The 26,116-nt window shown below is 43.9% G+C and overlaps 1 protein-coding gene across 3 annotated transcripts; it reads right to left on the bottom strand.

The window, feature by feature from the left end:
* Positions 1 to 469: 469 nt before the first annotated feature.
* Positions 470 to 25,122, bottom strand: ep300a (E1A binding protein p300 a). Of its 3 annotated transcripts, none has more exons than XM_034559474.1 (31): positions 24,583 to 25,122; positions 22,100 to 22,755; positions 20,563 to 20,742; positions 19,865 to 20,195; positions 18,969 to 19,088; positions 18,058 to 18,297; positions 17,167 to 17,272; positions 16,894 to 17,019; positions 16,262 to 16,379; positions 15,770 to 15,911; positions 15,297 to 15,371; positions 14,968 to 15,053; positions 14,523 to 14,669; positions 13,682 to 14,161; positions 13,142 to 13,550; positions 12,872 to 12,990; positions 12,484 to 12,547; positions 11,978 to 12,153; positions 11,033 to 11,121; positions 9,839 to 9,919; positions 9,172 to 9,228; positions 8,984 to 9,061; positions 8,795 to 8,862; positions 8,332 to 8,482; positions 7,863 to 8,009; positions 7,629 to 7,742; positions 7,317 to 7,482; positions 6,958 to 7,125; positions 6,627 to 6,788; positions 6,114 to 6,395; positions 470 to 5,983 (listed from the first exon to the last, which is right to left on the bottom strand). In XM_034559474.1, exons 1-31 carry the CDS (start codon positions 24,674 to 24,676, stop codon positions 2,738 to 2,740), a joined length of 8,478 nt encoding a protein of 2,825 aa, XP_034415365.1. In that variant the 5' UTR covers positions 24,677 to 25,122; the 3' UTR covers positions 470 to 2,737. The 3 variants fall into 3 exon arrangements, with proteins under 3 accessions (XP_034415365.1, XP_034415367.1, XP_034415366.1); XM_034559476.1 differs by having other exon boundaries at positions 18,100 to 18,297; XM_034559475.1 differs by having other exon boundaries at positions 18,975 to 19,088.
* Positions 25,123 to 26,116: the final 994 nt, after the last annotated feature.

The following is a 26,116-nucleotide window of genomic DNA, read 5'->3' as shown; positions in this document are numbered from 1 at the left end:
TGAATCACTTGTTTGGCTGCTTATTCACATACCATAGAGCCTTGTTCCTAGTTACTAATGCAGTTGGATGTGTCAACATTGGGTACAGTAATATATCTTTGAGATATTAGGGGACGGTGATGCTATTTTTGATGTTTTTTTTACAAAGTCAAGGGAAGAGGGCCAAAAAAAATATTGAAAATAGTGCAGGGCAAACACAGGTGTGATTAATAACATTAATTGCGGTCCAGTTTCATTGAGGCGATTCAGGGCCCTCGTATATGACCTCATGACCGACTCACTCAATAGAATAGGGACCGTAATTAATTTGAACAATTATCCTGCTATGACACATCAAAGCGGCGCTGGAAGGGGTCCTGCTTTTACAGAAACTGAAATATAGTGAAGCTCAAATGTGTGTTATATATATTCATTTATTCACCTGCAGAAAATATCTTACTAAAAAGTGAAAAACAAAGCAACAGTTAAGTATTTTTCCAATGGTACAAACATACTTTATTGTACAATTAATTTATTGGCAAAAAAACAATCAGACCACCAAAATAACTTAAAAAAAAGAAACTAATGAAAATGGAGCAATAGTTATTTTTGCCTTCTCTCAGCAAGCACCAATAATTGTTAAGAGGAACGAAAAAGTGGTCAAAGATTCCATTTGAATATTAAACAAATATTTAAATAGTCTTATTTCCAGTCTCTTTTTAGGAGAAGAAATGATTAAAACAAAACTATTTGTTCAGTTGCCATCAGTTTGTACAGTGATTCAGTATGTTTACAACTATATTCATGTACATGAAACACTTCTGAAAAAGGATGGTATAATATACTCCACGGCCTCCCCCCGCGCAAACTGAATGACCGTCTGCAGTGTCTTTTTGCATCACCATAACATCTTTAATACAAAACAAAACATGTTTTATCTAATAATTCCTGTAGCTTCAAGTTTTATTTCCAAAAAATAAAATTAAATAATATATCTATATATAAAAGACAGTTTTTCCTTGTTTTTTTTCTTATAAAATAAGTCTCAAGATATATTGCCACCTGGTTCTGATGCGTCCCCTCCCCCATACCCACCAAGCCCAACCTTTTGAGAAAAATAGTGAGCATGTGAATTGTGTCTTCAGTCCTCTCCATAAAAAGCTAAATGACCAAATTTAAACTTTCAGATCACACCTCTAAATCAACCCGTCTCGGCTCTAACATCGTGCAGGTTCACATCTAAGTTTTGAGATTGTTCAGGTGTGTGACTTGTTGCAATAACCCCTCCCTCCCTAAAACCTTGTCAAAAATACACAGAAAAGGCGCATTGGTGCTTGTGACCTACTACACCCTACACTGTACCTTTTAGAAAAGAATCTCAATACTGTACAGTAGCTCAGAAGTACTTTTGTAGTTTTTTTTTTTCTTATTTTTTACAGATACAGCAAATATCCAATCAAACAAGAGGGGAAACAAGCAGCAGAAAATAATGTATCTGCTCATAAGGTTTTAAAGTATGTACAGTTTTTTTTTTTTTATACATATTTTACTTTCATTACAAAAACAGTATCTAAGTCCACCATTTCTTACTTTGTACAGTACTAACATTGAATTAAATCTTGTGGTTGAGGGGCAGCCATGAGGATGAGGAACAAAAGCAGAAGAGAAAAGTACTCAAAGGGAACCGTTGAGGATACAGGCAGGGTGTTCTTAAACCTCTGCAGCCCAAAACACACTCTTCTCAACGTCACAGTTAATAAACAAGGTTGTAATATATGTACACAGGCAACCTTTTAATATCGGCCAGCTTCAAACAGGGGCACAATACGCCTCTAACAGCGAGGCGATTGGACATCAACAGTTTGTCCGGGGGGAGGGAAATCGGGATAAGGTGAGCACATTCATAGGACATGGAGGGTGGAGAGGTGGCCCATGGGTGCAAGGTTTTGTTCTGCGGATCTGGCCATTTTTTTGGGGGGGAAAAAAAATCCCGACCAAACCCACCGTCAGTGTCACCCACTCCCCAAAACACTGTTGAGGTTTAATTCCAACCTATAAACCCGGTCCCCCCCCAAAAAAACACAACTCACCTAACTAGGAAAGCTGTCAAAATCAAACTATATTGGGTTAGGGTTATATATAGTTTGATTTTGACAGCTTTCCTAGTTAGGTGAAAAACATTCCTGTAACAGAAGATATGTTGATGCTTGTGTGATGATCCATTAAGGAAGGAAAAACAAAAAAATACAAATAAATTCAGAAATAAAATATACTTACTCTCTGCAATATAGATACAATTATGACATGGTGGTATTTGAGGAAAACAAAACATAAAAAAAGTACATTGTGTCAACTTTAATTTTTAGCCACATTTAAAATCTTAAAAATATTCATAAAAAGGCAAAATTCTCAGTCCCCAAAAATATTGTTTCATAGACCAATGAAGAAATATCTTCAACCTGAAACACTGCCCTTCCACCTTTTTTGTACACAATTGGCAAAAATATATAGATATATATTAACAGCAATAACTTACCATTGTTTTAATTTATTCATTTATTGACTTCTAAGATTTATGTTGCATCTCCCATAGGAAGGAAGCTTCAGTTCTTATTTATACATCACAAAAATATTTAAATAAAAAATAAAAACTTCTAAAACCCCAAAGCAGTAGTCCTGCCTCACTCCTTTCATGGCAGTTTGTCATCTGGGGCAACTGATCAGAGCATCAAGACAGAGAGACAGTATGGAGTCAAGGCTACATATGGTCTAAACTGTTATGGTTAATGTTCGTTCCAAGCTCCTGGTTGTTGTTGTTGTTGTTGCTGCTGTTATTATTCCCACCCAACATGTCCGACTGTGCCCCCTGCCCACTATGCATCCCTGTCATCCCACTCAGCTGGGACATGATGGAGTTCTGGTCTGAGCTGAACTGACCAGGATCTACAGAACTACCCGGCTGCTGCTGAGATAACCCTTGCTGTTGGGGTTGTGGAGGCTGGGGTGGAGCCATACTTGGGGGATGTTGACTTAGATGGCCTGGATGGGGTGAGCCAGTCTGGGTCTGCGGGGAGATCCGGTGAGGTGAGGGCTGAGTTTGGGAGGGCTGCATGCGTGGGGATGGGCTGGAGTGCGGCGGCTGTGACTGCGGCCGCGGCGAAGGTTGAGGCGACCTGACCTGACTGCTGAGCGACCCTGATGGACCAAGTCCTCCTTGTCCTTGTAGGTGGGGGTGGGGGGACTGCACCATCTGCTGTTGGGGACTCATGGGATTGCTGTGCTGGGCTGGAGAGCCCCCACCAAGATGCTGCTGCTGCTGCTGCTGCTGCTGCTGCTGCAAGAGCCTCTGGTGGATGTTCTGGTGAAGCATGCCTTGGGACGTCTGTGGCAGTGGGGGCCCTCCACCTCCACCACCTTGTTGTTGTTGCCCCTGCCCTGGTCCGCCTTGTCCAGGCTGGAGCGGAGGCCCTCCTGGTCCTCCCGTGCCTCCACCTGGCCCTCCCTCTTGTCCTTGAAGCCCACTCATTGAATTTTGCTGCTGTTGCTGCTGCTGCTGCTGCATCTGCATCTGATGCTGGAGCCTTTGATGGAGCGCTGCAGCTACTTGTGACATTGAGTTGGAGTAGCCTTGCTGCTGGACTAGCGGTCCTGGCCCACTCTGTGGTCCTCCTTGCTGCTGCTGCTGGGGACCCCCTCCACCTCCAGGTTGGGGTTGGGAAGCGGGGGCTATCCCTGGCTGTCCTTGGCCAGGCTGGATAAAACCTTGCTGGCCTTGCTGCTGCTGGAGTCCTTGAGTTTGCTGGAACTGCCCGTGGTTTCCCATCTGTTGTTGTTGTTGCTGCTGTCGTTGCTGCTGCTGCTGCAGGTGTCTTCTCATCAACAGCTCTCTGAACTGCGGCGTCATATTGTTAATGTTGCCTTGTTGTCCTGCTTGCAATGCTCCCTGCTGCTGCTGCTGCTGCTGCTGCTGCAATGCAGCCATTTGCTGTTGCTGTAGATTGCCAGGCAACATTGGCCGCTGTTGTTGTTGTTGTTGCAGTTGTTGTTGTTGCTGCTGCTGCTGCTGCTGTTGCAACTGCTGAAGCTGGGCCATAGTGGGCATATTCCCTCCCCCTGCTCCACCTTGAGCCATGTTCATCCCTGGCTGACTCACATTAACCTGCTGTTGTCCATCCATGTTAGCAAGTTGGTTAGCCCCAGGCCCTCCTACACCAGGCAGTACTCCAGCAGCCCCTTGGAACCTCACACCTCCAGGGCCCCCTTGTGGCAGCCCTCCTGCTCCTCCTGGGCCACCCTGACCACCTTGATATCTGGCTGCTCTCTGTCTGATAAAAGCAGCCATAAGGGTTGGGTTGGAACGAAGGATGTTGAGGACTTGCTGCTGTTGAAGGGGTGAGCTTGGAGAGCGCAGTGTTCTCAGGAGGTCTTGTAGTGCTGCCTGGGGAAGATTTCCTGATGCAGCTGCAGCTGCTATTGAATTAGGTGCCCCTGCTGCCCCTCCTGATACACCCATTACTTGCATCAGCCCGCGGTTTCCTGGTTGCGGCTGCTGCTGATTCATTTGCTGCTGCTGAACAACTGCTGGCTGCGGTGCCATATGACCCAAAATGCCTGGCCTTTGTTGTTGGTTCATGGCTGGACCACTAGCACCCCACTGCTGGTTTGCTTGCTGAAGTTGTCCAACACCTCCCTGCTGGACTTGCTGGAGCTGCTGCTGAACTTGAGGTGGCAACTGCGACTGAGGGCCACCTTGCTGCATTCCAGCCAGCATTCCCTGTTGCTGTGGGTCTAACATAGTCCTGCCAACAACTCCTTGAACCTGGGGGGGTATGCCCTGGGCCCCAATGTGGGGCATGCCCATCTGGGCCTGGGTGTTCTGGTGGTGGGGATGTGGGGGTATCATGCCTCCCTGTCCCAAGCCACGTATCTGGGCTTGAGCCTGGACCTGAGCCATCTGCCTCTGGGTCTCTGCCAGGCGCTGGATTTTTAGGGCCGTCTCTACAGCAGCCAGAGGGGGCCCTTGCTGCTGGCCTTGAACAGGCATGGACCCCTGCCCCTGGTTTGGTTGTTGCTGCTGCGGTGGAGTGGCTGGACCCAGGCCAGGCTTGCCCATGGACTGATGGAGAGGAGAAGCCCCAGGCAGTCTGGGGTTGTATGGAGGCAAATTACCAGGGTGCTGCTGCTGCTGCTGCTGCTGCTGCTGCTGGATATTGGGAGGTTGCTGCTGGAGCTGAGGCACCATTTGCTGCTGAGGAGAGGTCATCATCCCCCCTCCACCTGCTCCACCCACCGTCTGAAACTGATGCAGATGGTGTTGAGGCATGGTACCAACTTGCTGCTGAACTTGCTGCTGCTGGCCCGGTGTTCCCATTCCTCCCATCCCAACTCCTTGCTGCTGAGGAAGGATAGGCATGTTCACCTGGGTGGGTGTCTGTGGAGTAGGAGGTTGTGTGCCGATAGATGTAGGGGTACCAGGAGCAGTTCCTCCATTGTTGGCTCCTGGAGAAGGCAGGCCATTGCCCCCAGGAGCTCCTCCAGGAGCAGTTTGGCCAACTCTTTGCATGCTGGCCATCCTCCTTCGTAGCATCTGGGCTTGCTGGAGTCTATGCTGCAGCTGCTGCTGGCGGAGCTTGTGCTTGATGTTCAGGCAGAACGGAACTGGGCACTTGTTCTCCTGACAGTGCTTAGCGTGGTAGCAACACAAGGCGATAAGCTGCTTGCAGATTGGGCAGCCACCGTTGGTTTTTCTTTTGCAGCTTTTTGTGTGCTGAACAACGCGCTTCATCTTCTGGCAGGACGGCAGAGAGCAGTTTGCGTTTCGACACTGGCAGGCGTGGACGAGGGACTGGATGCAGCGCTGGATGCTGAGACGGCGAGAGTCTCCAGGGCTCTGAGTGGTTGCGGCAGCCTGGTTGCTGCTCTCATCATCTAAACCAAGGCCTAACTTCTCCATCTTGTGCACATGACCCTTAGTGTTGTAACATGTGATGCAGAGGTCGTAATCCTGTGAGGGTAGGTATGAATGAGTCGTTTAGACATGATACATAGCAGATTTTATATTAACATAAGTCTAATGAAACATTTATTTTTTTGTCCCCAAATCAAACCACCCAAACTACCTTCCCCCAACTCACCTCACAGACAGTACAGTGGAAACGAGTCTCCACGTGGTGCTTGCACTCATTACAAGTGTAGACGAAGCGGTCCTGGCTTTGATTATGCAACTCCACCAACATGCACATGGAGCTCCACATGGACCTCCTCAGTGAGCTGAACTCTAGGTGTTTGTCACGGGCCAATGTCAGGAAAGCATCACGGCCGTCCATGAGGTCACATGCCATCAGGGGATCCGGGTCTGAAATAGGGGGCAATGCATTTGCCATGGGTGCTGCGATCAGCCGGATCACAAAGAACACCTAGAACAGGAAACAGAGGGGGGAACAGATGAGAGACATATGAAATGTGGTCTTTTAAAACCAATTCCACTTTGTGTCAGAATTCAGTAAAATCTTGAAAATTTAGTCAATAATGTAGCTTTTTTTCCAGTCTACGCATTCTTCTGCTTCTGTAAATTGCTTAAGAGTGATAAGATGCATGCATGTAAATAAGTATGAGCGATTTATAATTATTATTTTTTAAAGTCATACCTCTTTGTGTTTTTCCATAGTGGCATAGAGTTTCTGCGAAAGGTCATTGGAGACATTGGGCATCCCTGGCTTCTTCTTATTGGCTCGGCTCAGGCTGCTCTTGTTCTTACTCGTCTTCTTGTTGTTCTTCTTCTTTGCATTTTTACTGTCACCTTTTGTGTCCTGCACAAGCAAGAAGGGGAATATCAGTATCACCTAAAAACAAGCTCAGGCGAATTTATACTGCTGAAACCGTTCTTCATAACGCCAAACTTTTTTTCTCCACACCTCTCCCACACAGCAAAATAAATACAGAATGTATGAACTCATTAATAAGGCGTAGCATTCTCACATCAATACTCTCATTGGACGTGCTGTTCTCCTCCCTTTTCCTCTCCTCCTCCTCCTGCTCCAGCTCTTTGATGCTCTCTTCCAACACATTGGGCCAAAAGTCTCCCTCAAAGTACGGTAACTCGTTGGCACTGGTCAAACGATCCTCTGTCGCCTGCTTGAAGACATCCTATTGAGGCAAATTGGAAAATAAAGTTAGTGTTTTAAGGATGCTATCAAAATCAGTCATTCCCATCAACCCTACCTTTACATGCATGTATACTGGAGTTAATCTTCATTGCTGTGCCACACACACCTCAATCTAAAAAAAAAATTAAATACAATTCCTGCGGAAGATAAAGATAAATACTGCCCCTCTACCTTGTAATCGTGCACTATCCGCTCTGCCACAGCTTTGTCGAGCATCCTCTTGTACCACTCTTGGAGGCGTTTGGGTTTTGGGATCTTCTGATCTGCAGGGTGACAGTGGAAGATGTAGTCGTCCCCTTCACTTGGTGGGCATGCCCAGATGTGCCCAGTGGTGTAGCTGAGGAGGACACACGAGAGGCCGTACACAATAAGCAAAATTCATTTGCAGATTTAAGTAAGCTTTGTGATGGGACAATTAAGATATCAATTAACATTTGCATACTCATGACCAAAAATAAATCTTCTGTAAGCAGCAGCACTCACCCCAACTTCCTGACATATTCCAAGTAGCCGATGAGGACTTCGTGGTAGACTGCTGTTCTTAGGCCGCGAGGCCGGAAGAAGTGAACACTGTCCAGGTAGGAGATGTATACTCGCCTGTGTGGGTGAGAGAGGAAATGTGTTGTAATGTATAACTGATCTTTCCAAAGATCATTCCATATACAAGAAGAAAAAAAGACGACACTTATATTGTTTCTGAAATAGTGATGTCCTTACCTCTGGTTGGGCTGAGGGCAGTCGGATCCGTACTCTTGAACATGCATACCAAAGAAGCAGACGTCTGCTCCGTCAATGTCCTCAAATGCAAAAAGGGCTTTTGTCCTGTATGGAAAAGACTCGGACATCTCTCCACTGTCCACAAATCTGTAGACAAAAACATGAAACATCTAAACTTACTGATTGTAAAATAGAGCAACAGAAAATATATACACATTAAGAAGATATCAGCCAGTTATTCTGTACCAGGTTCTCACTTTCAAGTCAAATGGAAGATATTTGATTTGATTCTGAATACTAAACACATTTCTTCCACATATTAAATAAAATGATGTTTAATAAAAAAAAAATCATGACACACACACGCACGCGCACACGCGCACGCACACACGCGCACGCGCACACGCACACACGCACACACGCACGTGTTTGTAAGCAGCAAACTGTGCATTGTGTCTGTGTCTTGTACCTGGACTTCATGCCTGGTTTGACCTCTGCCACTTTGTCAGAGACGTGGACGACGCGAATGGAGACTTCTCCAGCGCCCGTGTGGCTCTGACGCTTTAGGAAGTCATTCACTCTCATCTCCAAGTAACTGCCCAACTTTGTCTGGGGTAACCCTGAATTGGGGAGAGCAAAAAACATTTTTATTTACTCAAGTTTAGTTAGCTGCTAAAAACAGCAGGGAGGAAAAAAAGAAAAAGAAACCCGATATGGTATTCTGTTTAATCCAGATATGTATTTAGGTTTACTTGTTACATTGAGTCAGTAATGGTGTCATGGGCTAAATGTGTGACAGCAGTTTCATAGGATTAGGTCAAGTGAGGGATTAACACAAATTCAGTACATCAGTGTGTGAAAAAGATATCCAAGAATGAAAAAAACACATCTGGATGAACTGGAATAGAATCACAAGATGCATCGCCACTTACGTTTGGCAGAATACTTGTTCTCTTTCCTGGTCTTGTTTGTCTTCTTTAAGCAGCCATCACACACAAAGCTATAGGAAGGGGGGAGAAAGGTTGAGTCATTTTAATTACATTTGTAAAAAGAAATTGCAAATGACACCAGAACTTTCACATGAACCTTGAGAAAGACTGGAATTAAAAGTTGCAGCTCACCCCGATGGCCAGATTGTTTCATGATGCAAGACACAGATCTGATGCATCCTGCGCCCACAGTCTGTACATTCAACAAGCCTGAGAGGGACAGTGATGAAGATACAAATTAAATAAGTCCTTGAAAATAATTTGATTTCATCTTATTTCCCAAATGCTAATATTCAATGAATGACAGAAAGTGAACTTACAATTCAGGGTCCAGTGAGTCATTCTTCTTCTTCTCAAACTGTTCCTTGTTTATTGATCTGAAATCAATTAAGAAGGAGTATGAACATTTATAGAACAAAGGGAAATTGTCACTATGTGCTAAGACTGAACCAAATAGTCTAAAGCGTCATTCATCAACATTTAAATTCTATTATTCTAGTATTTCTGCTTAGTTGCAGATAAAGACTAGTCGACAGAGAGTCAATATAAAACTGTGTGCTTCTAGTTAAAAATGTCTGAACTTTTCAGAAAGAACTCTGGCGGCGTCACTTGTGACTGTAGCACTGCCAAAATAAATAACACTATATGGACACTCAGCCTTACTATTACACTATTTCTAGCATTAGATTCAAGTTGTGGCTGCATACACGTGATGCAAACGGTTTGCTGTACCGGTTGCACACAAAGGGAGCCACACACCTGTATTGAACAGGGAAGTGTAGCAGCGATAACCTACACAGTAAATGACATCTATTTTGTTATTTTTGGGTGGGCTGATTATTAGGCTGATTCATAAAATATGGATATGATCTTCATTCAAAAACCTCAATAGAAGCTTCCCTAAAATACAGCAGAGTAGGTAGAAAATAAAAGATACACATAGCTATTATTGCTTATACATAGCTTATTGAATAGACTAATACTCACGTCTGTGGCTGGGTGGGGTCGTCGCCCAAGGAAACAGTCTCTCCCTGGATCTCGTTGAAACACTTCTCACAGAAGTGGTACCTGTCAGCAACAAGCCCAAATTTTGGTGAACTACACCATTCCCCGCAGCATCAGTCAATCATAGACAGCGCACGGGAGGGCAGTCACCCATTGGTACAGGACATGGGCAAGGCAGGGTGCCACAAGTGGTACAAGCAGGAAGTGGGCGCGCAGGACAGCAGGAAGTCGTCATCGCAACAGCCAGTCATGATTTGGAGGGGTGAGGGCGGTGAGGGGATGGGGGTGGGTTTGGAAGCGCATGGTTGTTAAAGACAAAAGCAAGCCAATGTTGATATCACAGCCATTGGAAGGGCGGACACAGGTCAAATGGAGCAAGAACGAGACGAACGTCCGAGACGACACACAGCAGAGAGCCGCGAGGCAACGCACAGATTAGCAATTTAGACATAAGAGGATGAGCAACAACAGCCACCATCACCGCTAACAGAGCAGGAGCAGAATTAACAGGAGCTCATTGTGATGTGGCAACAGGACATAATACAGACACTGGACAAATAAGCACAGACAACTGTTCATTCACACAAGCAGTTCATTTTAAAGTCGGTCCTTTCACATTCAAATAAGGTTTTTATGGGTGTGTGAAATCCGACAGGAAGAATAAAAGAAAAAAAAATCTGAAAGGAACGGACCACCATGTTGGGAAGAATTTTTTTTTTAAAGTAGGATTTTTGCATTATTGCTGCTTCTTCCTCAAAGAAAATGCCCATACAATGTTATGCAAAAGCACAAATGGCACTAACAAAACAAGATATTTTCTTGAGAAAAAATGTATCAAGCATTCATTGTTCAGGTGTTATTTCTAGATCAGTTTAATGACACCAAAAACAACTTAAAGAATGCGAGACGATAGAACCGACTGTTAAAATGCCAGTGGCACCACATGAAGGTATAAATACAGGGAACATGAAGTGGAGGGAGGCGTTTGGGGAAACAAAATTAATCAGATGAACACTAATCTGCCTCAGGAGATTTCAGTTCAATGTACGATTGTGTTATTGGTAGTCTCATTTCCCAAGTCATCTCTATTATAATCCCTTCCTCTTTTACGGAGCCATCCATCCAACCAGTCATCCCTCCACCCTTTACGACATGGGCATGTCACTCCCTCCATACCTGTTCTGGTAGCTGAAGTAAGCAGCATCTCTGGGAATAGTGCACAGCTGCTTTCCGTAGCAGCACAGTGTCTGAGGAGAGAACTCCAGCTGAAGGACAGAAACAAAAATAAACCCATTTAAGAACATAGTAATCACTTGACCATCACCAATGTAACTTCAGTCACACCTCAGCTGATCAAGGGTAGTTTACATTAACTGGTGCTGCATATGAGACAATTAAAGTGAACTTAACGTCAAACAAGAATTGTAGTTGATGGACTTAAAGTGCAACTGTGATGTTATAAAATTATTTTCATGTTATCATTCTACACATTATTGATGTCTGAATAAATGATTGAAATCTTCACATCCTAAACAATATTTGGGACCATAGAAATAAAAACAAATATATATATATATATATATATATATATATATATATATATATATATATATATATATATATATATATATATATATATCACTTTTGTTATTTGCCTGCAAAACCCCAAAATAGCAGAATCTAATGAGATATGGCGTTGGTATGCAAAGCCAAATTGAGCTATGAACCCACTACACTGCTTCCATTTTCAGATATGAATGATGGGAGTTAATTTCTACATCTGAAGCGTATTTATTTACAGACACACGGTTTGTTTCACAAGTTTGAAACAGTTTGGTGGCATCACTTTGCTGCATAGACTAAATATAGAAGCAGCGATCCCACAAAATAAAGAACTGACAAGTGTAATTGCATGTATAAAAAAGGCAAATCAGCCTCATGTCGAATAATAAAACAACATTTAAATCAAAAAGTAATCTTTCAACTTCAGCCAACATTCCTTCTTACCCTTGAGCATCTTAAAATAAAGACGTTCTCCTTTATTTTCTACAATAACATTGTTCCTCACCAACATGCATTTCCAATTCAACCCATCTAGTCATTAATCCAGCACTCTCTCACCTTCCTCCCACAACAGTAGCCAAGGCTCTGCATGACAGGATCAATCTCCTGCTCAAAAACCTCAGCCAGTTTGGCGCAGTACTTGTAGACCCTGGATGTTTTGCGGTTGTACAGCCAGGCGTTGTTGAACATCAGCCAGATGTCATCCACATACTGCCAGGGCTCCTGGTACTGACCTACAACCAAAACACAAAGCGCGGGATGATGGAATGAAAAAAACAAAACTTTCCAAACTACACAAAGTTGGCTCATTAGAGCATCTCTTAGAAACAGGCTAGAAATCTGTATATCGTGTCAATTGACAGAATACTGTCATTTGTAACACAGCATGACAAACGGTGCAATGCAATGGGGAAAAACAACAACGGGTTGTCTTTATATTACTTACTTGAACATAAACACACACACTTATAACTTCTGCAAAGCCCTCCAAAATTTGATTAATCTTTAATTGTGGTCCATTATATTTCCCAGAAATGACCAAAGCATGTCTTGTCTGTACCAACCTGTGTCCAGCTTTCGTTTGATAGTCGACAAGTCCATGGGATTCTTCACAATATCAAAGTAGTCCTGAAAGAACACAACGGGCATGTTTTACATTGTGCAGTTACAACGTTTTGCACAGTTTTATGTATCATGTACACAAGTAAAGCAAGATGTATGGAAAACTACATCCTGATGTATGGTAAATACAGCTCAAGCGACGGCATTCAAGAGATTAAGAGATGTTGGATTTGCACACAAATTCTCACAAAGTTAGGGAACTACTACCAAAGACGGTAAAGACTATAAGCCTGTGAGGAGAATGCAGTGACACGGTGAACACTGACAGGGGCAGTGCCGTTTATTCAAGGCACAGAAACAAATACATCTCAAGCTTGGCGGGATACATACAGGTATGCACAGCAGTTGGGGGTCTACAGGCATTCTGAAGGGCAGAGACTCTGGATCTTGTCTGTAGAGAGATTCAAGTGTGGGCATCAAGGCCTGACGAAGCTCCTCTGGCTTGAAGACTGGGATAAAACAAAGATCAGAGAGGTGAATGGGATGAAAGAATAATCACCTCCATTTTACAGTGCTTCATACACAAGTAGATGTTAAAAAGGAAGCCTAACCCGAAGCATATAAGATCAAAAGTAAAGTAAGAACTTAAGTCATCCTCACTCTTCTTTTTCACTGGGGCCTGTGTTGAAGCCGAGTCAGACGTCTCCTCTTCCTCCTTCACCTCCTTCTTTACCTCTGGTTTCCTGTCTTCCATCTTGATACTCGCTGTCGGCATTGTCGTTGATGTATCCATGGGAACACCTTTACCTCCCTCTCCAGAACACTCTTCCTTTTTGAACTCTAATTTCACTGGCTTTTCCTCTGTTTTGATGTTACTGAGCTTTCCTCCTTTGGAGCAGCTGCCGGTGTCGCTCTCGTCCTCGTCATCCTGCTGTTTGACCTCCATTTTGGGGTCGAGGTTGGTAGTTGAAGCGTTTGACTGTGGCTGTTGGGAGGAAGTGTCCAGGCTGCTAACAGAGGCTGGAGTATGGGCCTGACTGTCTGTTGGAAATGAACCCTTTTGGGACAACTAGAGAGAGAGCGAGAAGCCGCAGATTAAAATATACCATTGGTTAAAGCTACATGATCAATGAAATCTGTGGAATAAGGTGAACTGGTCCTTAAGCATTCAAGTATCTAGAAAGGCTAAATCCCACTGACCGGAGTGCGTGGCAGCTGAGCACCATGCGGCGTTGAACTGGAAGCCAACCCAGGGTGAGATGGAGTGGTCGAACCAGAGGACCCCATGTGCTGCTGTTGGAGAGGCTTGTTGGAGCCGGGGCCCTGGCCAAGCTGGTTCTGCTGGGGGGCTGAAGGTGGACCCAGCTGTGATGCATTCGGGGTGTGCGGCTGTGGGGTCTTGGACCCAGCTAGTCTGGGGGGTGTTTGGTGAGGAGTAGGAGATCGACTGTGAGCAGGGGAGGGTGAGCCACGCATGTGGGGGATGGAGTTGGGTTGCTGGCTTGTGTTAGGTGGAGTCATCGAGGAAGCAGGGGCTCCAACAGCTGAGTTGGGACCTCCGCTACCCACGCTCTGAGGACCCATGGGCCCCACTGAAGAGACGCCACTGGGTCCACCGGCAGAACCTGGCTGTGCTAGAGGACTAGCCACTGGAAGAGAGGGAGGAGTGCCCATCTGCGTCTTAGGGATAAAGAGAACGAGGGTGAAGAGGGGTCGCAGATGAGAATGAATACATTAAAAAGGTATCAAGCATGTTTGACAGGAGAAGTTGTTTAACTCAATCCTCAATTGTATAATTTTAGGCATCTTTCACTGCAGGTACTGTTAACCCCGTTTTATTTATTTCTAAATGCATTTCCTGAGCCAACAAGTGTTACAAAGTACACTATCAAAGACTATGCTGCATATAAAAGATACAAATCTACCAATTGTAACTTCATCTGTATCCTTCTAATATGTATTCTTCTTTATGGCAATATTGCAGAATCTCTTTGTGAAAGGGACTTCTGATTAGCAACAAAATAACTTTAGGCCACCTTACCTGTGCCATGCCTGTCTGTGCTCCAGGTTGGGCCATCCCGGGCTGAGGTGACCCAACTCCTGAGCCAGGAAACTGTCCCTGGGACAGATACTGGTTCTGCAACTGGTTGACATTAGGCTGCCCCATCCTGGGAGCGACCATTGCCATCTAGGAGGTACCAAAGGGCATGGACAGGGGTTAAACAAATGCCTATGCAAACCATTTGACTGGTAAAAGCAGCATTTTTGTAATGTTGTTTGTAACAATTCGTTTTCCGTCCATTTAGTGGCTATGCGTAAGATTTCCGTCTTGGTGGATATCAACTTTATATTAGAGTGTAAAGAATGGAATTGTGCTGAAGGGTTTCGTAGTCTGAAGTATGTGTGTTGACACATGAGCTTCAATTGTGTTTATGGGCACGTTAAAAACAAAACTATGTGATAAATCGGGTGTGTTCAGTATTGACCTGGTTCCCAGATGCGCCAATGGGGAGAGGGGGCGTGGACCTCTGGCCCATAGACTGCATTCCCATCTGATTGAACTGATTCATACCTGACAGAGCACAGAGACTGTTAATGGTACACATAACATTTTATTTGGAAACCACACTACATATGGTATTTTGTTCACAAATTGAAAGCAGTGTCCCAACCACAATGCAGTTACAACTCCAGGACAAAGAACAGCACTTGTAAAATTGAACATCTCGCATTCCTGTTTCAGTCTCTTTGACTTAAAACAAAATGTTCTCTGGTACATCAAATAAAAGGTTCCTGGTTCCCAGTGATTCTTTACCTGGGCCTTGCATCCTGTTGACCATCTGATTTGGTCCAGCTGGTCGCACCATTGATGGGTCAGGGAGGGGGCCGTCTGTAAAAACAGGAACATTAGATTTTGAAAATCAAGCTGTCCTCTAGAAACATGTGAGGGAGGGAAAGGTGGAAATGTGTTTTACATTAACTCCCCTTCTCACGTTAAACATTTTCCAATCAGGTAGGACAACTGTCCAACAAACAAGCCAAGATCAAGTCCATTGTGTAACTTTTTTTAATCTGATGGCGGCACCCTTGGCCCAATACACAACACAACCTATATCTTCAAATGCTGTAAAAAGATGACATTGGGACAATATGTCATACAATATGATACAAATATTCCTGCAGTGACAAACTGCAGTCCCTCGTCATTGGTTTGTTTTAAACGATGCTGAAATGTTACATGCTGAACATTAGCTCATCAAAGTCTACATATGCTCCATGTCCACTCACTTGGAGGCAGTCCAGTGGGGGGCTGGCCCATGCCAGCAGGACCAAGGCCCAGACCCTGCTTCTGGAGCCGGGTCCTCCTCTTCTCCTCCAACTCCTTCTGAATCTTATAGATCTTCTCCGCTAGCAGGTGATAGTACTCAGCCTGTCGAAAAGAGGGCAACGAAATAATGAAAATGTGGCGAGGGTATAAACTTCTCCAACATGGAGGAGTTCTTTGAAAATCTACTGTTGAAATAACACTACAGAAAATGTTTTTGAGGACCTCTGACAGCAACAGTAAGACACACAGGAGATGCTTTTGCTGCTGCAGTAAACTTGAAGTAATTCACAAGTCAAGCTCATACGCTATGAGTTTCTTACCTAGGTCTAAAAACTGGGAATTTCTTTACTTTTGAGTCGCTGGCTTCAGCTGCAAAATGACAGGAAAACTTCCCAGCAGTCTCTCCCTTCTTTTCTGTAACACACTGATCTAAAGAGGAGAGAGCAACTTACTCTACTGTTGGCCGACTCATACATGTCTCCCTCAACCTTTCTGGCATAGGCCACCAGGTTCTCCATTCGGCGGTCCTTGAGAGCAGCAGGATCTGGAGTCGGAAAGATGGCCTGAACACTGTGGGTGTGAGAAGGAGAGCAAAAAGAGGAGAAAATGAAGTGAAACATTTAACTGTTAAGTCCTGCCTCAGTAAAAAGTATTGCTTAAACACTAAGAAGACCATTTTAGTCTCATTCTGTGTGGTTACCTATGTTGGTAGCCGGGCTAGTGGCTCTCCTACATGAGGCATTACCTGGTGAGTGTGCACGTACGTTTGGCAAAGTTGCAGTGCATAGTTCTAGCCCTGGCACTTTAACGTTACTGTTAGTCAGCAAGAAATATCTTTATTTCAGTTCTATTTATTACATTTCATCGTTGAATTGGAAAATGAACAACATTCCCAACCCACAACGAGCATCTCATACATCCCACTGTCGCCCAAAATAAATTGGATCTAATTTATAGAGAAATTTACAACATGGTATGCAGGTATATCAAAGTGTGATGAAAGAAGAAAAAAACACTTGTACAAAAATGATACGACAACCGGAATGTGATTAGAAATAGCGTGGCGCTCCTCTTTAATACTTACAGTTTGTGTACCAAGTGGTTCCGTAGGTCCTGCGTGATGTCCTCATGCCAGCTTTTTCTCATGCCCGAGGAAGAGGGAGGGCCTGCTGTGGGCATGGACCCGACCCCACTGGCATCATTCAACAGACTGGCAGAGATAGAAAGGCATCATTTTAATGATTAACTTCTTCAAAAATCTAAACACAATAGATGTGTGTGCCCATGTCAGTTGTAGCCATGATAGGTACTTCCAATTAAGGTATCCACAATATGGGATGTTTGTGTTCCCTCTTACCCTTGGCTGTTCACATTGAGGTGCATCATGGTATCCTGTAGCAGGCTGGCTTGCTGGCTCTGAGGGGAAGCTCCCAGACCTCCATTGACTCCCATAGGATTCGCACCTACACAGGAAAGGATGGGATTTATAACTCTGCATTCCTTTTGTTTCCCTACCAATGATAAGATATATACTGCTATATATTGCTCTTGGACATGTACCCAATCATTTTTTTTCAAGCTACATGGCATTAAAAGCATATTCTTGAGGTGCTGTTCAGACAGCATCTATGGGGCTACGTTATGTTTTTACCTGGAGCCCTTTGAAAGATACTTTTGGCAGGCATTTATAAGAGTTCCTTCTGGCTATACCTGACTACCGTCAAGTCTTTTTGAAAATTCCTTTCTGGAATGAAAAATGCTAAACCATCAGTGCCATCACTGGACATCTAGGACATGGTAAAACCGTACACCCCAGCCCGTTCACTCCACTCGGCTTCTGCTAATCGGCTTGTAGCTCCGTCACTGCGAACTAAACACTCAAAGTCACAAATGTTTGCTGTCCTGGCTCCTCAGTGGTCGAATGAGCTTCCCATTGACATCAGGACAGCAGAAAGTCTCTACACCTTCCGTCGCAAACTAAAAACACATATTTACTGGCTATACCTTAAATAAAGAAAGTAGCACTTTAGTAGCACCTTAATGGCACTTACTTAGAGAACTTTGTAGTTTGGCTTTCTTGAAGAAATGTTACTTTCTTGATTCTTGTTGTTCTGAGTTTGTACTCATGGTTGAATGCACTTATTGTAGGTCTCTTTGGATAAAAGAGTCAGCTAAATGAAATGTAATGTAATGCTATCAGAATCAGGGAAAAGTAAATCTTTCTGCAGAGTGAAGCAAATTAACTGACCCATTGGGTTCAGAGGCCTCATGCCAGCCGGGCCTTGCAAACCTTGGTTGGACATATTGGGCTGGGCAGTCGGAGCCTGGATCTGGTTGCCCTGGTAGGTGAGGCCCAGGGCTGCGTAGGCTCTTTCTATGGAGCTGGGGTCAATCTGGCTCGGCGGGTTGAGGTTGGGAGTACTTGGTTGGCCACCGGGTACTGCCCCAAGAGAGCTGCCCAGACCTGCAGCGGCTGCACCGAGTAGAGCTGTGTACACATAAGAGGAGTGGAGAGTGTTAATAATACATCTGATCTGCTCCACAGAATATTAAATACACTAAGCATAAGACAACCCTGGGACTGAATATTTATGCAAAAACTTAGCCAATAATCCTATTGTCATTTTGTGCACTATGGATTATGTTTAGCTCAAATCCAGGACAGAGTGAGGCTAGGCCAGGAATGGGCAAACTACGGCCCGTTGGGCTTTTTAATTATTTTTTTTTACGATTACCGTAATGTACCGCATACCACTGGAAAGCGTTAACTTTCGAAGAGTTCCGGTAATTTGAATTAGGCATGTCACTTTCTGTCGCCGGAGACGGGGTTCGTACTACAAGAGTTTTAGAGTTGTAAAATTAACTGACAGCTGAATCCAGAGTATTTTTCCTCGGCATAACGAACGCACATCAAACCCACGGGACTGCACTCAAATTTTAAAAGTCATTGTGGCCCCTGAGCCAATAGGTTTGCCCACCCCTGAGATAGGCAATATCATCATCACAATATTATTGGAATTGTCTTTTTATAGCAACTTATTTGCAAAATCACATGAATAAAATTAATGATGATATAGCAATACCACAATATAACAAGATTTTAGCGTACATTGTAGTGTGAAGAAAGGAATTTATAACATTATTTGGTCAGATACAGACACTCACACTGCGGGTTCCTCTTGTCTCCAGCATTCTTCAGTGGCAGGCAGACAGGACAATCATGCCGCGTGCAGTTCTTCCAATGGGAGATGATCTGCCTTGATGATGCACAATGAGGAACTGAGGATAAAAAAGGGCAGAAAGACATGCGGGGTTGGGAAAGACAGAGGTATATGAGGGAGGGGGAAGAGGCAGAAGAAAAACAAAAAGAAAGTGAGGTCATGGAAAAAGAGATTAAATGAACCTAGAGATGCCTGCCTTAAAACAGCTGCTGACACAGAAAACTGTTAGCAAGTTAATCTAATGATGCTGTTATTTTATCTTTTTAGTGCTACCCAAAACACAGCTATAAACATACACACAAGTATTGTCTGTGTGGCCAGAACCTTATATATGGATTATGCCTCCTGCCTTCTTTGCCAAAGAGTTTTACCTTTGCTTTGGGTGACATATTCCTTCATTATGAGGAGCCAGTGTAGTTAATTTCTCTCAGCTCGTCAACCTCAGAAATCCAATCAGTGTCAACACTGAATCTCATCTCTGAGCATGCACGGTGGCATCTGCCCAAGACAGAGCTACTCAAAACAATCAGTGCTGTTTCACAATAAAACTATGCTGGCCATGTCAATCATAAGGAAAGGAATATGTCAGCCAATAAAAGATGTCTTCCTTAAGTGTGAATGTTGTTTTTTTTGGACACAGTCAATATTTCTTAACTATATGAATAAAGGATAATCGTAGGCTGATTGGGTTTTTTGATTATAATGTAAAAGATTAAATAACTCTGTATTATTCTTCATAACACAAATGTCTCTGTTACAACGTGCTTGTCAAACACAGGGACATATCATAACTGTCCACTAAATGCAGGGGAATGCAGCATCCCTTCAACTTACCCTGACAGGACTTGCCAGCCTGGCAGTGAGTCATGTGGTTGAGGACGTTCTTCATAGTGCGGCAGTGGGGCAGATTGCACTGCCGGACTTCCCCGTTGGCCTGCTCCCGCCGCTGGCACTTGTGTGCATGAAGCAGGAGTACCAGTTGCTGCTGGATTAGCTTGCGCTTCTCAGGGTCAGCCGTGGGTGGTGCTCCGGCAGCAGCAGATGCTGCTGAAACCTGGGCGCCGGGACCAACCAAACCTGCCTGGGTGTTGGGCAGCATCCCTGGGGCTACTCCCACAGGTGCGCCAGAGGGACCGCCCACACCTGTTTGTGATTGCTGGGAGCCCTGGTGAGTGAAATAGGTGGGAATAAGAAGGGGTGACGTGGTTGAGACAAGGGCAGAAAATAGATAAGACATAGGGAAAGGAATGGTATAATGTACCATTGAGTAGGGAAGGGAGAGGAAGAACAGTACAAGAACAGCGGTGTTTAAATTTCAATAAGAAGCGAGTAAGTTGGGTGAAAAGAAACCAGGAACTCAGAGCAGCACAGTGGTGCAGTGGGAAGAAAGTTAGGATGGAAGAGATGAAAGACAGGGGAATAATTTTGAGCCGATACTTAAATTTGTCAACTTAAAGTAAAAGAATTATAGTAAAACTCATACTTGCATCTGACACGCAAATGTTTTTTCAGAGTTTGTATTTGTTCCCTACCATGGCGGCCATTCCTTGCATGGGCTGGTTCTTCTTGTCGACATTGAACTGGGCCAGGCTGTTGCCCAGAGGACCTTTGTTCTGGAGCTGAGGGCCCAGCCCTGCGCCTCCCAGACCTTGATTCCCCTGCCCTGTATATGGACCTCCAAAAGGGCCACCCGGGTTCCCCATCATCCCCATCTAGGAATAAAAATGGAAAACGTGGCGACAGGGAATTAGTGAGAACGATGAAGAGCTATGAAGAGTAGAAGAGAGTGTAGTGGGATGCAACCACATTTCACATATCTTATTAGTGACTGCATTGTAACTGTACATGCAACAGTATTTTGCGTTCTGGCGGTTTGCAAGATAATCTTCCAATGTTTCCCAAATATTTCAAATCTTGAGCAGGACCTGTGGACATTTCTTCACACCATGACACTTTCAAAAGCCAAAGTTTCCATCTCCCAAAAGAACATGAACTAGAGCTTTCTACTGCTCAAGTCTAATTGGGTTACCCTCTAATGAAAAGTGAAAATGTCCTTCTCAACCAGTTAAACAGGTTACCGCATTAACTACTATTAAGTAGTAGGTCTCTGCCTACTATTAATTATTCATACATTTCTGTCATATTCATTGAATGTGTTGTAACTCTGTGACGCTGTTCATCTGTACACATTACATCTATTGCTTCTGTCCATCCGGGGAGAGGGATCCTCCTCTGTTGCTCTCCTGAAGGTTTCTTCCCTTTTCCCCCCGTTTAAGGGTTTTTGGAGAGGGTTTTTTTCCTGATCCGATGTGAGGTCCTGGGACAGGGATGTCGTATGTGTACAGATTGTAAAGCCCTCTGAGGCAAATTTGTAATTTGTAATTTTGGGCTATAGAAAATAAACTGAATTGAAATAAGTAATGTGTAATTAAATGCAAACCAAAACTTAACATCGACATAATTAACGGTAGTAGCAAGCAGTGTGTAAAAGCAATCTGACATGAATAGTTATTCTCTTCTCCCTGCACTTTGAATGAGTTATTGAAACTTTAGTTTAAATCACTGATTCATTCCTTAGATGTACCCCAGTCTCTTTCATGTTGTTCCCCCTTTAGAGGGTCCACGGCATTTTTTTAAAACTTTTCTATACCTAACATGGCCCTCTCACTGCTTTTGATCTCTATGGATAACATCTGTGTCTCTACCACATTTATTCAGCAGCAGAAGCAGCAGCCTTCCACTGCAAATGTTTTACTGTCACTCCTGTGGGACTGTCAATCAAGGGAGAGCAGTTTCCTTCCACTTCAACTCCAAGCAGAAGCCTGAATTAATCCATGTTTCCGTTTCAAAAGGTACGTTTTCATTTGGGCAAGAATAAAAGGTTTTGAGCATAAACTAGAAGATAATGAGAGTTCAACAAATTACTATTAAGGAGAACAACACAGTTTCACCCAATATGGCAGTTTCAACTTTCATATTTTCTATAACCTCCATAAAAACTTTAAAAGTGAATGAAACGTTTTATATGCAGTATTAAGCCATTTAAAACCTAATTGAAAGAGTCCCTACCTTGTTCATTGCTCCCGGTTGCTGGCCTCTCATCCCAGCCTGGCCCCCAGCTCCCTGCTGCTGTAGGGTCTCAGCCAACAGGTTGCTGTTGCCACCCATTCCCTGATTCCCAAAGCTCATCCTGGGGGAGCCATTCATCACCTGGCTCCCAATCATGCCTGGCTGCTGCTGTCCATTATTGCCTTTCTGCTGCGCTCCCATCATGGCCCTGTTCATGCCACCCATCATTCCAGCTGCAGCATTCTGTTGCTGCTGCATCATGTTGGCCTGCTGCTGAGGAGAGAGGTGCTGCTGCTGCCCCTGGCCCATCATCTGCGGAGGACCCTGGCCAGGCGATGCCTTCATGTTCGCCAAGTGTTGCCCCATAGCGCTGGGGCCTCCTGGGCTGCCCATGACTCCTTGGTGCCCTTGTTGGGTCGAGGTGGGTGCACCTGAACGCAAAAGCTCTGACAGTTGTTTGTGCTTGGCCACCGCATCCTGGCCTCCGCCAAGGCCAAGTCCCATTCCTCCTGCCACTCCACCAGAACCCAGCCCAGCAGGTCCCCCTCCCAGAGTGTGCAACTGGCTGAGGTCCCCACCATTAACCAGGCCTGATTCATTAGAGCTGATAAGCTCGTCAGGAAGATCATGCTCCAAGTCAAACAGTGAGCCAAAATCTAAAATGGAGAAGAAAAGCAAAGTTTAGGTGGGGAGAGTCAATGAGATGGGAGACAATGCAGGGAAAGGTGAATGGAAGATAAAAATGGGCAAGAGCCATGTGTTAAACTTGTATAATCCTTAATTGTTTAGCATGACAGAGCATGATTGATATGTAAAAAAAACAAACAGATAAAAGCCGTTTCGAGGTGTTTCGACAATACCATCAAGCGTAACACACTGAGCACTAAACTTCAATTGACATTCAGAATAACTTGTGCATGTAAAGCTGCATGCACAAACATATATGAAAACACACATGTCCACATGGCCTGCTCACACAGAGAATCCCTTAGCAGTAAAGTGATTCAACATGTTGCAAAGACAGGTTTGTACAGACCAGGTGACGAATGGATGTAGAAGTAACGACACAAAATGGAGCCATGTTGGTGGAGATGCACAACCACTGTGTCAGTCTCCATCCAGAGTTCAACAGCAAACAGCTCAGGCAATCAAACAAGATACATGATGTTGCCCCCTCTTTTCTCTTTCTTAAAGGACAACATCTAATTTAGTCTTAATTGTCACTTGCCATTGTTTCATTTTAATGAATTGTGACTAAGCTAACATATGATTTATCTACAATAATAATTATAATCTGCAGTTGCCATCTTAATAATTAATGAGCTAAATCTGAAAATCAGTTATCAGCAGCAAACATTATTTACAAACTGCTTTTTTGGAGTTACAAGCACTGAGTAATACTATGCAAGTAACAATTTCTCACATCAATCTTCTGAAATTGTCATATGCTTTTATTTCTCAACTTAACTATGAACACTGCATGGCAGTGTCACAAATAATATTAGGAGACAATCAATGTAAGTGCAATACATTGCACCCCCTTATAAAAGAGATTCCTTACTTGACAGCGCACAAAGTATATCATGCAAGGTAACATAAATGTTAGCCACGTCTGAATTATTTAACCGTAAATGTCCCTTTCCACAGATGCTGACTGCCAGGAAAGACAACTTTAGTTTAGTTGACAGCCCAAGCTGCAGCTGTTCATTTCCAAAATAAATCATCAAGGGATTAAATTGATTATTGTACGTTTGAATCAGTATTTGCTTGCTAACTTGACTCGCTGGTTAATATCGCGGTGGAAAGCCATGGCGCTGTCCATGCTCCACAGTTTGGCTCTCGGGACACTATTCCAGCTGCTGTCACACGCCATCCCCAAAAAACAAACCAACAATGGCAATCTGAGTTTAACAATCAGTCGGACATTTGGGCCTAAATGTATCTCTTACACAAGGCAAGCCTCCCCACCATCCGCACCCCCTGCTTTGCCGAACAGTATCAACGATAGCTGACGTTAGTTGGGGAAAGGTCCGAGTTATGATGGGGCAACACAACAGATCGCTTTGGACGCGTGAAGCCTTGAAAACTAAAATAACAGAACGGGGGTAGCTGCAGCTGGCTGTCAATGTGGCACAACTATAAGACACCAACAACTTTATCATAAGTTGGCTTGGCAGTGAGTTTATGATCAACCCGGCTACAATAGCCATTAGACCCGGGACCGTCAGTTGTGGACCCGCATTCAGCTAGCTAGCCTAATGCTAACACAGCTACCTCCGGTTAAAATGGCTGTTAGCATTCAAGCTAGCTCCTCTTCACGTCCGACACACACTCACTACCAGCGAGCTAACGCTAGCGAGCTACGACGAAAACAGAAGAGTAATCCCGCGTCTTCGTGCTCCCTCAAGTTAACCGAAGCCACCAAAAAACAACTAACTTAACGAATAACAGCGTAACAAATGATATCTTATCACAATACTCACCATTTCCATCGCTGGCGGAGGCGGAAAGTGCCGGAGACGAGAGTTTAGGCCTCTTGGCTGAAGGCGGGCCAGAGTCCAGAACGTTCTCGGCCATATTTTTTCGAAATAAAAATATATAAAGTATCCACAATTGCAGACGTTTTCACGCCCTTAGAAGCTCATTCCTTTTCGTTTCCAATATTGCGACTTTTCCCCCTCCTTTTGGGGGACTAAGAGGGGGAAAGTCCCGTGTACAAATTACTCCTCTTTCCCTGGGTTCGCCTCTCGATTTCAGCCTCGGCGTATATCAACCCCCCTCCCTCGTCGGATTTTTTGTTCTTTATAAATTTCTGCCAGCGGAGTAGGAGGGGGTCGGTGAAAGTGAAGAGGGAGACACACGCAGCGGCTTCCCTCTTAACTTACACAGCCTCTTTGAAGGTAAATAAACTGTCCCCCATCTTCCATGGTTGTATCCGTCATTTCAACCTCCTTTCCAGCGGAGTCTGGATGGAGACAATGTCGGGCAGTAAAGGCTTGTTTGCCTGCGAAGTGATGGTTGTGCTGCTGGTGGCAGCGGGTAAGGATGAAAAGATGCAAATAAAAAAATATAGCTGACAAATATGCAGATGCAATGCTGGATAACGTATTACGCTTATTCGTTGGGCTTTGCATGTACATTTCTTTTTATAAAAGTTGTTATTATGAAATTCATCCATGTAACAAGCTGAACTTGCAGCTGCTTTTTTGGTAAGGTTTAGCAAAGATTAAAGTTGGATCACATTCAACAGTTATTTTAAATCCAAGTAATCTAATTGTTTCTCAGTTTTGCAACCAGTAATGTTAACTTTTATAAAGAGCACAAATAAACAATTGGAGTAGTAGACCATGATGGATTCCAACAGTGAAAACTGGATGCATAACTGGAAAGACTTGTTGGAACTTCAAACCTCAATAACTGATTCAATCACTTATTTTTTTAAAACAATCATGTCTGCCTTATTTCGATTTGTTTGCTTTCTTTTTGGCAAAATGGTGACTCCATGCATACATTTACAACTCCATAAAATCATACACTTTTCTCGGCTCATCTCGGTGTTGACTCTGCTTGTAAATTGGCTCCCTCAGTTTAAAGAAATGTGTTGTTCTTGCAACAAGACAGCTGTCAGTCTTTACTCGGCCACTTGTGGTCGAGTTTTTGTGCTGCATTGTGCTGCAATGAAGTAAAAACTTCATTTTTTCTATATATGGTTCACACTGAATGAAACCTCCAGCATGTGTTCAAAATCATCCCATCATCTTGTAGGCTTCTGAATTCTGAATTCTGATTCTGAATTCTGAATTCTGACTAGAAAGCAATGGCCTGTTTTGAAAAGCCAACATTTTCTTCTAAACCTTCATGAGTGTACATATACTGGAGATGTAACTACTCCACAGCCATTCATTCATTCATTGTGTCATTCACAAAACAATAATGGGATACGGAAATTGCGTTGTTGTTACTGCACAATTGGATCAACTGAAACCCTTTTTTTTCAGCAATACAGAAAGATTTTAC

Source organism: Cyclopterus lumpus, chromosome 19 (genome assembly GCF_009769545.1).
Source record: "Cyclopterus lumpus isolate fCycLum1 chromosome 19, fCycLum1.pri, whole genome shotgun sequence".
Lineage (NCBI taxonomy): Eukaryota > Metazoa > Chordata > Actinopteri > Perciformes > Cyclopteridae > Cyclopterus > Cyclopterus lumpus.
This window is presented reverse-complemented; position numbering and strand designations above follow the sequence as displayed.